This window comes from Thunnus albacares, chromosome 5 (assembly GCF_914725855.1).
Source record: "Thunnus albacares chromosome 5, fThuAlb1.1, whole genome shotgun sequence".
Taxonomy (NCBI): domain Eukaryota; kingdom Metazoa; phylum Chordata; class Actinopteri; order Scombriformes; family Scombridae; genus Thunnus; species Thunnus albacares.
Genome location: NC_058110.1, coordinates 11,137,202 through 11,153,724, shown reverse-complemented (window position 1 = coordinate 11,153,724; position 16,523 = coordinate 11,137,202). Strand labels below are relative to the sequence as shown.

At 40.5% G+C, this 16,523-nt stretch overlaps 1 protein-coding gene across 4 annotated transcripts in view; it reads left to right on the top strand.

The window, feature by feature from the left end:
• The window catches only part of soga1 (suppressor of glucose, autophagy associated 1), a 106,182-nt gene extending 91,498 nt beyond the window's left edge, over positions 1–14,684 (top strand). For all 4 annotated transcript variants that reach the window (XM_044352989.1, XM_044352986.1, XM_044352988.1 and 1 more), the window contains 9 exons: positions 884–1,042; positions 1,340–1,456; positions 3,854–3,918; positions 4,038–4,179; positions 4,476–5,078; positions 5,376–5,643; positions 5,775–5,993; positions 6,662–7,056; positions 8,073–14,684. In XM_044352989.1, coding sequence (XP_044208924.1) covers positions 884–1,042; positions 1,340–1,456; positions 3,854–3,918; positions 4,038–4,179; positions 4,476–5,078; positions 5,376–5,643; positions 5,775–5,993; positions 6,662–7,056; positions 8,073–8,219 — 2,115 coding nt within the window. In that variant the 3' untranslated portion in view covers positions 8,220–14,684. The remainder of the gene's footprint in view (positions 1–883; positions 1,043–1,339; positions 1,457–3,853; positions 3,919–4,037; positions 4,180–4,475; positions 5,079–5,375; positions 5,644–5,774; positions 5,994–6,661; positions 7,057–8,072) is intronic.
• The last annotated feature ends 1,839 nt before the right edge of the window (positions 14,685–16,523 follow it).

Genomic DNA, 16,523 nt, shown 5'->3' with positions numbered 1-16,523 from the left:
GGAGAGCGACAAAGGGGGGGTGCGAGAGCTGGAAATGGAGGTTGAGATAGACAGAGGAAGGAAGGGGTGAGAGGGTGGGAAACGGTTATAAGTGAAGAGGGAGATGTAAGGGAGATTTTCAGAGAGGAAAGTGGGAGGAGGATTAGGAGAGAGAGAGGACGGGAAAGATGTTTAAAGTTTGAAGGGGTCAGGAAGACAACGGAGAGAAAGATGAAAGAGAGGAAGAGTTTACGGGGAGATTTCTAGAGCATAGCAGGAGAAAAATCAGAAGAGATGGATGAAGAAAAAAAAATACTTGCGCAGCAGATTTAGAAGGAAATTCAAGCAGAGAAGTAGAAAAAAAGAGACGCCAACAGCTTTCTCCCTCATTTTGTCCATAACTCATCATACTCTCACCACAACATGAATAATACTCAATGAGCAGCAGGAAGCAAAAGGATCTCGTCTGTGTGGAGAGCGGACGTTCCATGTGATCATCCATGAGGAGACCCTGGGACTTCCCATCACAGATTTCTACGTGGTCAAATGAGTCATAGTTGTATTCATGACAACTAGTAATTATTTGTGGACATGCGTTTTTTTTCTTTTTTCTCTGCGTGTGTACGCTTAATCGTTTCAACTCAAAGACACATCTGTTTGCTGCGGAAAGTAAAACACCACATGTACTAGAGGGCAGCGCTCAAGCAACATTTGAACTAATCAGTTTTGACTTGCTCATACATTAACACATCCATTTTTTAACGCTCTTGAAAGGACCCTGAACTTGTGTCCTTCTGTCAATTTTTAAATGTGCAGGAAAAGATCCAAACTTACAGAAGCCTTCACTTAGGATGAAGGCAAAGATGGTTGTAATTTTAACATTTACGCTTATCTTTCGTTCCAGCTTGAGACCAAAGCAGGCAAAGCGGCGGCGGCGGCGGCCCTGTCCTCCACTGATGCATCGGATCCTCCAGACCTGAAGGTGGCGCTCAAGAGGGAGCGTGAGGAACACCAGCACCTCCTTGCTGAGTCCTACGCAGCCGTGATGGACCTAACTAAACAGGTAAATATGTGTGTCAGTGTAAATACGGATGAAGTAGAGTTCATCAGTGACTTTGCTGGCTTGTTATTTGTCTTAAAAGTCTTAAAATTGTTGGTTTAAATTGTTAGATTGAGATTTCAAGCCATAAAAACTGTGTTAGATCAAGAGTTGTGGTTTACTTGTTCATCATCGTTGTGGGGGTTCAACTGTCATGTTCTGGTGATGTGCACACAGCAGTCTTGTTTCCTCTTCCCCTCCTCTGATGTTTTCCTCCTCTTCTTGTCTCCTCCGCCGTGACCCCACCTGTGGACCAATCAGCTTCAGATCGGAGAGAGAAACTGGGGCAGAGAGAAGCTGGAGCTGCTGGAGAGGTTCAGCCAGGAGAGAGCTCAGTGGGAGCAGAGACTGAGAGAGGCCACCGCACAGCAGGGGAAGGTATGACGAGCCGCATGTGCGTGAGAGAGAGAAATGTCAAAGATGAAGAAGAGATAAGGAGTGAGGGTATATCTTGGGATGATGGAATCTGAGAGGATGAGGGTGTATGTCAGAGATAAGAGGGACGTGGACAGTATCGAGTCATTGGATCAGACGTGTTTCCTGGTACATCTGCTCTCGTAAAACTCAGAGACGGAGAGCCGTAGCGCTGCCCATAAAAGCTCAGCCTCTTAATTAATTTCAGTGAAACCACTGAAGAAAGTCAGCTCAACCTTTTCTATTCCTGGTAGATTACTTTGCAGCGTGAATGGACTTCCTCGTGAGTTTACCTCATGATCAAGGACGGACGATAAAATGAATTATAAATCGCTGTGCAGTGTTTTGGCTCTCAAACTCATGAATCTGTTATTCAAACTGGACTTCCTGGATCATGTTTCATCTCCTCACCCGTACCTGTGGCGACACCCCGACACAGCTGTGTGATGTGTTTTTTATGCAGGGGTATTTTTGGTCCGAACACGGCCTAAGAGCAAGGCGCTGTCGTTTTCCAGTTGAGAGAAAGCATCACATCCCTTTTTCAAAAGCTTTTATACAATGGAGATGGGTGTTGGGGTAAAATGGCAGCTCTAAAAAAATAAAAATAAAAAAAAAAGCTCTCACTCTTTGATTTAGAGGAGGTGACACCAAATCTGATATTTACTGTTGAGGTTTTAGATCACTGGAAATTTCTGTGTAGTCGCGAAACTCAAAATAGACTCAAAAATGCATGTTACAAACTCCTGTCTTTAAAGTGGTGTTTTCCTCTCAGGATACTTTGTTGATTCAGACAGTAACCACACAGCAGTTAATGCCATAATGTGAGTGAGGAGAACCCTCTCTGGTGTTATTGCCTTACTGCGGTCGAGCTGAAGTTTATTAATGTAGAGCTGAGCTCACCGGGAAAACACGGTCAGCCAGACCTGCTGATTATCCACCAGCGCAGTCGCTGCCAAGCTGCTGCAACATGTCAGGGAGGGATGAAGCAGGATTGCATCAGTGTTTAAAGTGCTCATTAGTTGGAGGTTTTTTTTCCCACAAACATACACAGAAATAAAGAGCCAGACACACAGTCGGTAGGTCAGTGCTCCTCCGTCGTCTCCTCTGCCTGCTCTACCTTCTGCCTTTGAGGTTTTCAGTCTGAGAGCGTCTTTGTCCTCCTTTTTTTTTTTTTCCTCTTTCCTTTCCAACGATTCCCTCCTCTTCCTTCCTCCTCTCGGTCTGTTGAATGTGACCCCGTCTTACTCCTGCATTGGAAACTTGGCAGGAGGCTAAAGCTTGTCATACATTAACATGCTCTACTCTCTACGTGTCTGTCTGTGTCACCCACAAATCATATCTGCTATCTACTATCTACTCATTTGCACTCTTCAGAGTTCTGATATTTAACTATAACGCCCCCATCAGGTCAGTAAGTGTAAGGGTAGCTCGATTTTTGTGTAGCAGGTTTTGTCTTAATTGAACTTACAGCTATTTGGAGTTGCAATACTGATTACTTATAAATACATTTATGTGAATTATTTTAATGTTTTAAGCAGTTCCAGTTAGAATAGCATACATAGCATGAAACAGGTGCGTAGCCTTGATATATTAAATATGTGATTGTTTAATTGGTTTTAGTTTGAAATTTTTACTTTCCAAGTTACTTTTTTTGAGATGAAAAAAATGAGATCGACCGAAAATACAAGAAGTGGAAGATTCAGTTTTGTTGTTACATCCTGTAATTGCAGCCCACAGTATATTATCAAGTTGATGAGTGTGAGATATTACATGTGAATGATGTGTTTACTTTGCGCTTCCATTTGGTCAGTCAATATTTCTTTATTTCTTTCTTTTGTTCAGAATTAAAAAGTTAAAGTTTCATCATCTTGTCAAAGTTCTATCCAGATCAGATTATCTGTTGAAACTAGACACCTGTTCATACATTTAGCTTATGTAAACTATATTTAGCATTCTGTCAGTGTGCACATCAAGGCAGCCTGCTCGAAAGCACGCTGAGCTTCAGGTGAGATTGAAAGTCCATCAGTGTATCTGCACACCTCAGCACATTATCTGTAGAAGTCCCTTTCCTCTGAGGGGAAATGGCTTCAGAGTGTGAAACACACTGACACAGCATCACCATTTCTGTGTATGTGTGCGTGCGTGTCTCAAAGTTTCCACTTCCTCCTGTCGTAACAGCTATAGAGGAAGAGGATGATGGCAAAGAAAGGAATGTGTGTTCTGTACATGTCTTCCAGACTGCAGGGGGGGAAATGTTAGAAATGAAGACTGCTACAAGCATGATGCAGGTCATTTAAATGCTAATAAAGTAGATTCAGTCATTTCTTTTCCACTGAGCTTGCGTCTCTTTTGTCCTCACAGTCGAAGTCATCAGGTGCTGAGTCCTCTGCAGACTCGGTCGTCGCTAATGGAACAGGGTCGCCAAGGTAACAGTTACAAATGTTATCAAGTGTCTTAATAAATTAGTGTAAATATTTCATCTTGACAGCAGAGCATGACTTCCTTTCTCTTTCCTCATCAACTCATTGCCCTTTTTCATGAAAAGGACCAAATCCACATCAGACCTGGACGGCCCAGAGGTCAACGGAACAGCCAACCGTGAAGAGAAGTTTTTAGTCCCACCTCTTTTAATTCGCCCAGAGCTGGGTGACCTCACCAGGAAGAACTGGACCTACCTGACTAATGAGGTTAATAAGTTATAAGTGAATAAGTTAAGGTTAAGGTTTTAAATGTGCAGTATTTTATGATATGTCAGACATCTTTTTTTTTTTTTTTTTTTTTTTTTTTTACAAAGTCTAGTGAGATGAAAGCTGGATTTATTTCTTTATACTAATGAAAAGTTTAGTATGTAAATTATATATTAAATTGTCATAGTTTCTCCCCCCCCCCCCCCCCCCCCCCCCCCCCCCCCCCCCACAGACTTAAGGCTAATAAAATGTGAACTGATTATCATTCTGTACTGTTTCTCTTGTTCTAATCTCAGACCCCAGAAGTCGGGGATACCTGTAAAACCTGGGATGGTCCGAGCGGCTCCTGCAGCAGCTTAGTGGGGTCGGAGCTGGATCTGGAGTCTGTCCAGAGGAGCTACACTGCTCCTGACCGCACCGGCATTCGGATCTACTACAGCCCTCCCGCCGTACGGCGCATGGAGCACCGAAGAAGGAACCAGGAGGTCAGAGAGCCGCAGCAGGCCCTGAACGGGAGATCTTTCCTGGGATTGAGTGGCTCAGGCGCAGACGTAGCTGCGGTGGAAACCCTGGAGGTTCAGCAACAACAACCCTCATCTTCCTTTTCATCTTCGTATGAGCAGTGGCTGAGCTCACTGTCCAAGCAGCACAGGGAGCTGCTGGAGAGCAGAAGCGGCTGCTTCACCAGTACAATCCCCAGTGTCGTCAACAACGGCGTCAGTGGCTCAGCTAGTAGTGTGGTTGACGGGATGACATCTTCGTCAGCTTTCCACGGCCTGGAGATCGGAGAGATTTCAGCTAACTTGAGTGACGACATGAAGGAGATGACCAACTGTGTCCGCCAGGCCATCCGCTCCTCCTCTCTGGAGAGGAAGTCCAGCAAGGAAACAGGAAGCCAAGTATGTTGATTTTTAAAAGTGAAATGTATGATTTTACCGTCCAACGAGTTTGATTTTCATTACCAAAAAACACAAATATAGCACTACTTATTTAAAAAGTGACCCAAAGTCAAAAGTCATTCTTTAAAAAAAAATAATATTTTTGCAGTGTACTAACACATGAAGTTGTTCAGTGTAGGTTTTGAGGGAACGCAGAATATTCAGAATCATCTCCTTTAGCTGTTACAATCGAACTTAACTGCATTTTCTCCTTTTCTGGACACACTAAACATTCTCACATCCATTTCTTCCACCCAGGTTGTCGGCATGTCCACCAGGTCCACGCAGACCGCTGCCCAGTACGTTAGCATCGGGCTTCAAACCGACAACCTTCCCAGCAGCAGGGGGGCAGGTTTACACTCCAAAGCCTGGTCTCCCCGTCCCTCATCAACAACCACCTCTTCTTTAGCGTCGGCCCGAACTCGGCAGATATCAACATCACTGGATAAAGTTCACAGCCGCATCGAGAGGCCATGCTGTTCACCAAAATACGGATCACCGAAACTACAACGCAGAGTGTCTTCTGGTATTTTGATTTTTTTATTCTTATTATTTGTTTTCCAATAATTTTCTGTGACTTTAAAGTCGGCTTCATTAATGTGCTTCATCAGTTTTCAATGTATATGTTTTGAGAGGATTGAACTGTTCTTCCTGTAGGTTCCACCTCCAGATTGGATGGGACTTCCTCCTCCAGGGACCGCAGCCTGTGGAGCCTCCAGCAGAGACCCATTAGTGGAGGTGGAGGTTCAGCCTGGGCTCGCTCCACCACCACCAGGGACAGCCCCGTCCTGAACGGCCTCACCGACGGCCTCTCCAGCCTCTTCAGCGTGGTGGAACACTCTGGAAGCACTGAGTCACTCTGGAGGGGTGACGGAGGTAAGATACTGTATTTAACCAGTAAGTGTTTATTGAAAATAAACCTTTTCATGGAAGATATCTTGATATGTCAAAGAAGAAGAAGCACAGGTGTAAAAAAATAAAATTAATGATGGCTGAATTCCATTCAGCTGCTTCAGTTTCAAGGTCCTGGTTGTGCGTGCTGCCTCACTGAGACATGTAAATACGACGGAACGTCACTATCAGCAAATTGTTGAATAGTCAATCTATTAATCATTCACCATACAAAAAAAAAATTTCAGAAAATGTTATTTTATTTAAACAACAGGCCAAACCCTCATCAAAATACATTCAATTTACAATATGTTATAAAACAGATCAAATCCTTACTTTATAAGGAAGTGGAAACAGCAAATGTTTTGCTTGATTAATGACAATAATTACTGAAATTATGAAACTTTTACTGGACAGTTACACTAGAAATCTGTGATGATTTTGATTAATAGGAGAGACTCCAAACAAAGAAAGAGGCATATTTGCTGTTTCAAGCATCCGTTACTGAAGGTCTCCAGGATTTTCAATATTAAAGTTCTGAATAAAAGTATCACCGAACCACCAAACTCCAATCAATTATTCTTTGGTCATTCTGTCATCAATAGTTTGTGGAAATCATTATGATACAAGTCTTGATCCCTGTTTACCATTAGGAGCCAGCCAGGGTGCCAGTCCAGCACGGCACCCTCCTGCCGCAGGAAAACCCTCCGTCGGGGCGGTCTGTGGACCCGAGTCCGGCTCCCAGCGGTACGGAGGCCTGGTCCAAGAGTTCTTCAAGAATGTCTGCAGTAGCCGTAGCCAGGGAGGTGTCACCCTGCCTGGAGAGAGGGGGGCGTTCAGCAGCGTCGATGAGCCAAAGCCAGAATGTGTGCCGGCTGGGGTCGGAGGGCTTGGAGCCTTGGCTGGATTGGGCGGAAGCAACGACAACGTGACCAGGATTGTTAATAAGAGGTTTATGAGACAGACAGCCGGAGAGGAGATGGTCAGTATCATGGGAGGAGGGAAGGAAACGACGGGCAACGCCGGGGCTGCAGGATCTGGGACGGAGGTGAAGACTTGAGAAATACAGTTTTGTTTTAAACTTAAAGGACCATACCAGTGATTTTGCTTGTTTTAGTCCATTTACTTAAAATAACAGACTTTACACAGCTCAACAATTGCAAACCATTGTTGTATAAATTGGAATGTATTTTTTCTACTGTCCTCATTGGGTTTTTTGGACGTATGCTATACAATTTGAGATTTAATGTACATCCTACCACTCTAGGCAGCATTAGTTTCCATTTATTATGTGTTTATTATGTGCGATATGAATCAATTAGCAGACTCTTACTTTTGAGTCTTGCTGTTGTTGTGTAATCCATCACTTTGAACATCGCGTCTGCCAATGGTGCATTATCATTGACTGGTAATGCAGTTTAACTGATTTAAAGTCTGCATTGCATTATGTGTAACAATAATTGAATGTTTACACAGATAAACGCATAATTGATACATTTCAATATCTGCTCTCTCACAGCAGATCACACTAGTCTGCTGTTTGCTCACCTTTTTCAGCTAGATTTGCTTCTATTATTATTTCTCCTGCTGGCACGCTTAATGTCAATGTCCCAATTTGAGTCATAAACATCAAATATGTTTCAAATAATCATAAGAAGAATGATGGGCAACAACTGGATTGGAAAACTACAAATTTGAATCCTTCAACTTGATAATTTTATCAGCTAACTGTCAGCATTAACTGGCCCAGACTCTCAGACGTCACACCCAAATCCTATTCATAAGCGGCCCAACAATCATAGTGTGTATCCCAGACTTGAGCAAGTTTCAACCACCTGCTAAAAAATGTCATCATATTGAAATGAATGGAAACCAACGGCTGCCTGGAATGGTAGGAAATACAAGCACTGCATCTGAAAAACACATGATTTGAAGTTATAAGCCAAACTTGCCCTGGTGTAGTCCTTGAACTTCATCAAAATATGAAAAAAAATATTCATGAATGATATTAAAAACGTTCATACCGGCATGTTTGGGTAAATAAGATGTCTTTCTCTTTCCCAGGATGCACCCTGTGACTGCGCCGCCCAGTCTTCCTGCATCGCCCGACCATCAAGAGCAGCCACTCGCCATTCACTCAGCCAGTGCAAACACCGCCCACAAGAGTCTCCGGCAGCGACCGAGGAGAAGGGAGACACCTGCAACGAGTGACGACACTTCTACTGCCACATGCAGCACGCACACACATACACACACACACACACATTTAGCAATACTGATTCTTCACAAACACTGCACACCACTGCCATGGCAACACACTTTCTCACATCACCAGATGTACATACACACCTACACGCTGCCACACAGGCCCACTGCCAAACATAACACACACTGCTAACACGCTGCACAGACTGCCCCACAAACCCACTGCCACATACACACATTCACAGAAACACACACACACACACACACACACACACACACACACACACACACACAGAACCTGGGCAATATCACACTTGTCATGGACTGTACCATTCAGGTGCCAAGGACAAGGAGGACTGAAACTCCAACCAAGCAACAGACTCAACCATCACAAAACTACCAGCAGGACAGAAAACATAGACACACATACACACACACACACACATAGTCTTACACAGTTAACTACACAAGAACACATCTACAAACTCAAGACAGTCTAACAAGTAAAACCATGATGTCAGGACTGGACCTACTAAACCCCTCCCCCTCATTTAAACAGTATAACAGGTACTACAAATGGTCAATTTTTGACTTGAAAATCCACCTTAATGACGCCATCTTGCCACCATGCAGTGGGACCAGCAGTTATGTTGGCTATACAGACAAGCCAGGAGAAAGTAAGGATGCGGTCCCAGTTTGAATATCCATTGAAAGTGCATGTGTGACTTTGGGAGCTATGAAACCAGAGAGGAGACATCCATCACAGCTGAAAAGATCTTTTATGTCCCGCTAGCAAGTCAGAAACGTAATCTGGTGGAAAGCTTCAATGATTTCTCCAGAGACGATTTCTCCAAATGACATCTCCGAACCTCGTCATATACACACATGCTGTGCTGGGAAATGCAGTCATGCTCTTTTGATTGATTAGCACAATAACATTCCAGCGAGTGTCTCCACATCTTGATGACACATCTGCTTCAGTTGCAAACTAGTGTTCGATGCGCCTCCTATCAGATAACAGAAGGAGGAACTCAAGGACTACTGAACTACATATTCCAGCATGACCAGACTTGGACTCCATTGATGGATGCTTGGACTTGTCAACTTTCTCAGAGTGGACCTCCTACCATTGTTCGCTATTGGCTTTGTTGTCTAGTAGCAAACCTTAAGAAAAGGCTGTCCAGGCTCGTCTAGTTGTAAGCAGTCCACTGTGTTCCCAGCAGGACTTTAGCTACAAATACGGGGACATTTTGTGGCATTGTAGCCATGTCTTAAACCTTGTAGACGTAAGAAAAACTACTTCAAAGTTGTTACCCTCCAGAGTCTGATTGGGATTATGTTTTGGTTTTAAAATATTACAGCAGGCAAAAAGTGCCTGATTGTTACTCTTTTTTTTTTTTAGATATTTCTTCACTGATGTCAAAATTCATCCTCAAACCAGGTTGATGATCTGATGAGGACGTGTGGTGTTCAGTCCTACAGCACACTGTCTTGAAACATTTCAGTTGCTTACACTGATTGGGGACCATTTGTGATCTGCAGATTTCACATGCCATTAGATAAAGCTGCACAGATAATCACTTTTTTTCACTTGTTGTAACAATTTTTTCAAAGCGCCTCAATCGCTTGTTTGAGGTTATGTGACAGAAGCCCAAACCAACATGCGAAATTAATTACATCTATGTTCACTCTGTAGAAAAAGTACAGAAAATCAATTATGTTTCGAGTCACATGGGACTTTTGGAATCTGGTTTACATAAATTAGAAATATTATGATAATGATAACTTACAAAACATGATATTGACCTGATACTTTTCTCTACCCTCAGTGTGCTAAAACACAGTGTGTCCAAAGCCAACTCAAAAAGCTAACACTATTTTCTTTGGAGAAAACCGTACCATACACCAGAAACCGTCATTAGCTCCGGTCTTTGTCCAAGTAGATTTCAGTCAATGCATTCCTTTTATTTCATAAGTTTGAGAGTCTTTCCCAGATGTGTACGTGTGTTTGTACTGTATGTGCTTTCAGTTGTATAATTCTCTGCATTCTGGTGTAGCAGTGCAGCATTCCTCAGTCTAGTGAAGAGGAATGCTTGTAGTCTCACTCACAACTGTCTTTGTGTTTTAGTATTTATACACTGACGGTGTAGCTACTGTACAAACCCTACACACATTTTGAAAATGTAGCATTATAACAAAACCTTAGATCAAAAAATTGACAAACTAAGAGCTGTGACTGTCCATCTACAGCCAGAGTAGTAGAAGCACTGAAAGATTTTAAGAGATAAATTATGAAATATTTTATCCACGTAATGCGATACTTTGAAAACTTTAATTAGTCAAGCTGTTTCACTAAATAAAAAATGTCCATCATTTTTGATCTAAAGTGGCGGTCAATGATATAAAATGTCTTAATGGAGGATGTCTAAGAGAAACTTCTGGGAAATAAGTTGAAGACTGAAAAATAATTTTACATGGGGACTGACACCAATGCTGTCAAGAGTCTTAGTAGTGAACTGAAAACATAAAAACAACACTGTAAATTGAAAAGAAATATATTTGTAAGGGTTTTCATTCCATTTTTTCTTTCTCCTATTCCTTTACCATGTCATTTCTCTTCCTAATCAATCAACTGATATTCAAAGTGCCTGTCAAACCGCCTATTAGTCAGCTCACACCAAAACTGGACTCCATATAAAAACACACAAAACAAACCCAGCAGGCCTTTTTTTTAAATGGGTAAGATTGTTTTTATGCACATATTGAGATCAGGCTGTACTGAAGCTACAATAAAGTACTGTACCACAGTAGAAGAAGAACAAAATGGTTTACAGGTATAGTAGGAAATAGTATATGTACTATATATTCACTTTTTTTTATACCAAGGGTTATTGTATTTCTGGAAAGTAAATTATTTTTGTTTAGTTTTGTTTATTTTATATGGATGTTTTTCTCTGATATATTAGCCGGTTCTTTCTACTCTTATATTTAGTTGTCATGGTGCTACTTAGGGTAAAGTCTGCTGTAACCTGGCTGCTTTCTAACAACCCATCTATCCATCCATCGGTCTCCTCCACTCTTTGTGTTTGAGCAGCAGTCTGAGAGCGTCTCTGTCTCTGCGCACCATTTAATGACTCAGCAGTTTAAAATAGGGCATTGCAGTAACAGCGCATGTATTTAAATAATACTTTAAGTAAAACCCACAGTCTAAAATGCTGCTGTCTGTCTCCACTCCAGCCCTCGCTGCTGGTAGAAAACCAACCGTCTGAAACCAGTCACCGCTTCAAAAACAACTGGCCTGATTGCCACAGGAATCGGCTGTCTCATTTTTGACCATAATTATACAACAGGTAGTTTTAGCCAAGAGATCTGATTGGTTAAATTCCAGTGAAATCATATGACGTCATTAATATGCTTCCAAGTTTCCAAAAAAGCACAGCTAATAAGGTTGAGTACACATCCGTTCCTCTCTACATAAACATGATGTTTTAAAGCTTTGTAGTTACGTCACACATCAGGAAACCACATCTGGTGGAGAATCAAGAGAATCAACTTGATGAAAGTACTAATTATGTATTTAACATAGTAGAAAAGGGGAAACGCCCAAAAGTGAAGGAACATGAATGCACAGATAAGGAAGGACACCAGGACACAGTGAAAAGTATCAAACATTTGGACAGCAGCTGTATTCAGTTTTCATTCAAAGCAGTTATAAGTGATTTCAACAGTTTCAAAGTGAAATTTCTTCAAACATCATCCACCCCTTCTCTGTTTATACATACACTGGGTATATTTCCAACAGCTACAGTATCAGTCAAAATGTTACATGAGCTCAGTTAGCCATTACACAGCTACATATGCTAACATTTTAAAACAAAGATTTTTAGTGAACTGTTCCTTTCATTTCATCAAAACTCAGTTCAGATATACATCAATGACCACATCCAATCTTTTAATTTCAGTATACCAACAATAAACTTGGTAGAATCAACTTTAAACTTTGTAAAATTAGCTAAACACTTAACTACAGGCATCCATGTTTCTTATAGCCAAGAGGTTAAAAGAATCAGGAAAGGTAATGACACATTCCCCACTTTAGACCAATAATAGCCACAAATGCTAGCTTTTTATGTTTGTGCACAAATTCTAGTTCATTCTGCATGTGAGGTGATAGCTGACTACTGTAGCTAGCCAACATGTTATTATCATCACTCAGAATAGTTCAGAAACATTAGTCATGCCACAGTAATCAAAAACAACTCAATTAATGATGTATTTGGTTTCACTGAACACAGACACACATTTAATTTCATCCATTATGGCTGCCAGCTGCCAAAAAATCAGAAATACAAATATCAGCATACAAAAAGAGTACAGAGTGAAACGGCCAGAGCCGACTGCAGACTAGCAGCAGTCCTGTCTGCTGTATCCACAGTCTTATAATGACTAAGTCGTTCCACCATCTCTCCCACCACACACCAGGATGAACAGTCTGAAATCACAAAGAAACCTTTGTCATACACTAACATTTGATTTGGCACCATTTTTGATTTTTGAATCCACTGCAAAATTACAGAATCTGTCGATTTTTCAGGATAAACTCTACATTATTGTAGAGAATTTGACATTGATTTCTTCATTTACTAAAAATATTGTGTCATGTCAATCATTCACAGTTTCAGTACAAAAATCATGACATATTTTGTGATTTTAATGTAGGTATTTTCAAAAGTTCCTGATGTTGTTCACAGACATGAAACAAAAACTCTTGATTGCTTTTACCAGGTTCTGTTCTACCTCTTTACATGATTGATACAGTTTAAAATACGTCACAAAAAAACAGAACATACTACAAATACATCTGTATCGTAATTATGCATCTGAACATATCTGATGCAAGTAAACCAGTCCTGTTGTCTCATCAATGTAAAGGTCACTTTAGTGCCTTTCCTCTACAAAGATGTCTCGGTTTAAGTAAAACTTTTATTTATTGCAAATATTTGGCTACAGCTAAGTACATACTGTATGTTGACGCTAAATTCCAGATTAATTACATCTGGAGTAAAGATTAGATGTCTGTCTGTGTTAACATTCATCTTGTGGTTGCTCTATTACATACATTGTGATGGACAAATGTGTTGCAAGTCAATAAGGAATCTCAGTGTGAAGGTGACAGGACTACAGTATGCATTACAAATTAGTTTTGCTTTTCTATTTATCTCCAAATGGGTGAAGAATTTGGACCAAGGTTAAATTTTGTTTTGTTTTGTTTTATAACCAACCTGCACTTTGGCTTTCTGCTGATATTGTTAAATAAAGTTTAGGTATTTTACAAGATACAATATGAAGATTCTGGCACGTGTTGGGGTTGTTGATAAAGCGGTAACTGAGTTATGCTCATCCAATGTGTCCCATATTCATATTGTCACTGTTGTTCTGATGATGTATTCATGTCTGTAACTGATTTGAACACACATATTGGATTTTTCTTATGACAAACACAAGTTGGGACATATCAGAGCTGGAAAAACATCTCACATCTCCTGCTGATACTTACTGCAACCTGGATGGTTTTTTCTTGCATTTACAGTAAAAACCTGCAATGACGCCATTAGCATAAGACTCGAATCGTTCTCCGACTCTGATGTCATTGGTCAGCCTCTCCAGCCTTTACACCTGCCAGCCAGGTGTCACATATGCTCCACCCCCTCAGGTTATAAGTACTAGGCATTGCAGCCAATGACAAAACAGTTTTACAGGTCACACAGCATCACCAGCCAATGGCTGATGAGTTCTTACAGGTCGCATGGCACAAACCATGAGTCTCATTTTTCCCTGTGTGTCTGTAAGCCTGTTAGGAAAGCAACATAAATCTGTCTAGTCTTTTGAACTATTAACATGTTTTCATGCCATTCATATGATTATTACACCCTGGCAATATGTACATGAATTCCTAGCTGTTCATAATGTTAGCTAAACTATTACCTAGAGACTGCCTGTATATTCGCTTTATATAACCTACTCTTGTCTTTTTTTAAAACGCTTGATTCTTGAATAAAAGGAGAATGCAATGAAAGCAAAATAAAATGAGTACATGGTAAGGAAATGTGTCCTCTTGTATTGCAGCTTGAAAAGAAGGGAGAGGTTTGTACTCTTTCTGTCCTTTTATTTATTTGAGAAAAGCTGAATGTCAACAGCTGATCTGAAGCAGGTCGCTGTGGAAGTATGTAGCTCTCTCCCTTTATAGACCACACTTGAGCATTTCTTCTGTAAATACGTGCATTTTAAAGCTAATGAAAAAGAAAAAAGCTGCAAAGGTTTAAGGAGTAAGATGGGAAAATTTGATCCAAGTGGATTTTTAAAGAGGGTGGGGATTTTTGTTTTTCCAACCAATGTAGCTTGTAAAACAAGATATTATAACTGCCTCCTGTTTGTCATAGAATTCACAAATAAATGTTTGTTGGAATTTCACAGTTTCTTCATGCTACTCCTTTCTTTTCCTTCCCTTTTCCCCCCGTCTCCCCCTGTCTTTCTTTAACATAGAAAATAAAGCTTTTTCTGATCTGCCACCTCTAAGATTTGGTATAGACAACTAAACCTACTTGTGTAAGGTTTGGGAAAGGTTGTGGTTGGTGACTGTTGGTAGGAGATGGGGTGTGAACCACAGTTACTGGTGTTGAATACTTAATACATCCAATAACGCACCCCAATCTCCTTTAGGGAGGAGATTGGGGTGCGATTTTGGGCTGTCCCACATAAAAGTTGACAATCATGAGAGAAACTTGGTGAAAATGTTGAGAATCCATAGTCCTAGTCCACTGTGAGATGAATTGCAGCAGTGTCAGAAATTTGGGACCGATTTTTCATGAATCACCTCTACAATCCCACCAATTGGAATAACATAAAATTAAAACATTTGCAAGTGCCATTTTTTACAAAAGTTATGAACCGCAGCCACCGAGCAGTATAACAAAATCATACTACTTCCAGTTTTTGGATCTGAGCTACTGTATGTTAGCTCAACACTTAAATTGATCAAACATACTGTAGGTCATTTTAAAAATTTGAACAAATAACTAATTTCTTTTTTTTTTTTTTTTTTCTTTAGTGAGGACAATCTCCACTTTACTGGTCACAGTACTGGCCGTCAATCTAATGCTGTGGATTTTTGTATTCTTTTGTCTGTCTCAGCTTTGTCTTTGTTTTGGCTTTTTGTGGATATTAACTTAAATTTTTCCTACCTAAAACTTTTGCTACCTGACATAAATTTACATTAAATTACATTAGAGGACAGGACCTTAGCAGTAGAGGAAACACAGAGGAGACAAAGAAGACTGCAAGCTGATGTAAACAATGTAGGTTTTTAGAGGTACAGTAGGAAATACATTCAAAAAGTTTCAAATGTCCTAGGAAGGGAAACTTTTGGATGGAAATTTTGTTAATTTTTGGCGAGGAAAACAAACATTGTTTTGTTTCCATTGTTTTTTCACATGGTAACTTTAAATCTTGTTCTAGTCCATAAACTAGACTGCATTTTCAATAGCTTTTTTTTACAAACCATACCATAATGTTCAGAAATTTAATTTGGGTCTTGTCTACAGTCATCTTGACTTTCTCAGCCATAACTGCCCAGAAATGTTAATGCTGACATGAATCTGGTCAAACAGATGGGAATACAATAATGCTATTAACATTCCTCTGTTGTGAAAGTGCTTATTATCTCTGAAAATACAGGAGAGCTTAAGAAGTGTGCTAACCCATTAGGTGGAGTGGACAGATGGTGTTTTGTTCAGACTCAGCATTTGGAAAACACACAATATGAAAGCTAGAATTATACAGGAAAAGTATCGAGGCTGCAGTTAACTCCCTGTTCCATGTAAAACAGCCAAAGCTGCTCAGTATTTGATTATCGTTATCTGTGAAGCTGTATTCATTTTATCCTTTTGTTTCTCTTGAATCCACATATGGCTCCATGTGGCAATAACACTGGTGCATTTTGCATATCTGAGTAGGAAGGTAGAGAAGAAGTACAAGTGAAATTTGATTGAGAGAAAGGGCAGAGAAAATGAAAAAGTGAAGATGAACTGGAAAAAAAGATACTGAAGAAGAAGAAAAAATAGCTCCAAGGAAGGAAAAGAGAAAAACAGAACAAACAAAGATCCTCAAACTGAGTGAAACAATCCTGCAGAGAGTGTGAAACCTCAGGCGGTATCTGTTCTTTAGACAACAAATATAGAGGAAAGTGAAGGAAGATGGTCTCTCAACCTGCCTGCGGCTTTGCAGCAGGTGAGATGGGAAAAGAAAATGAAT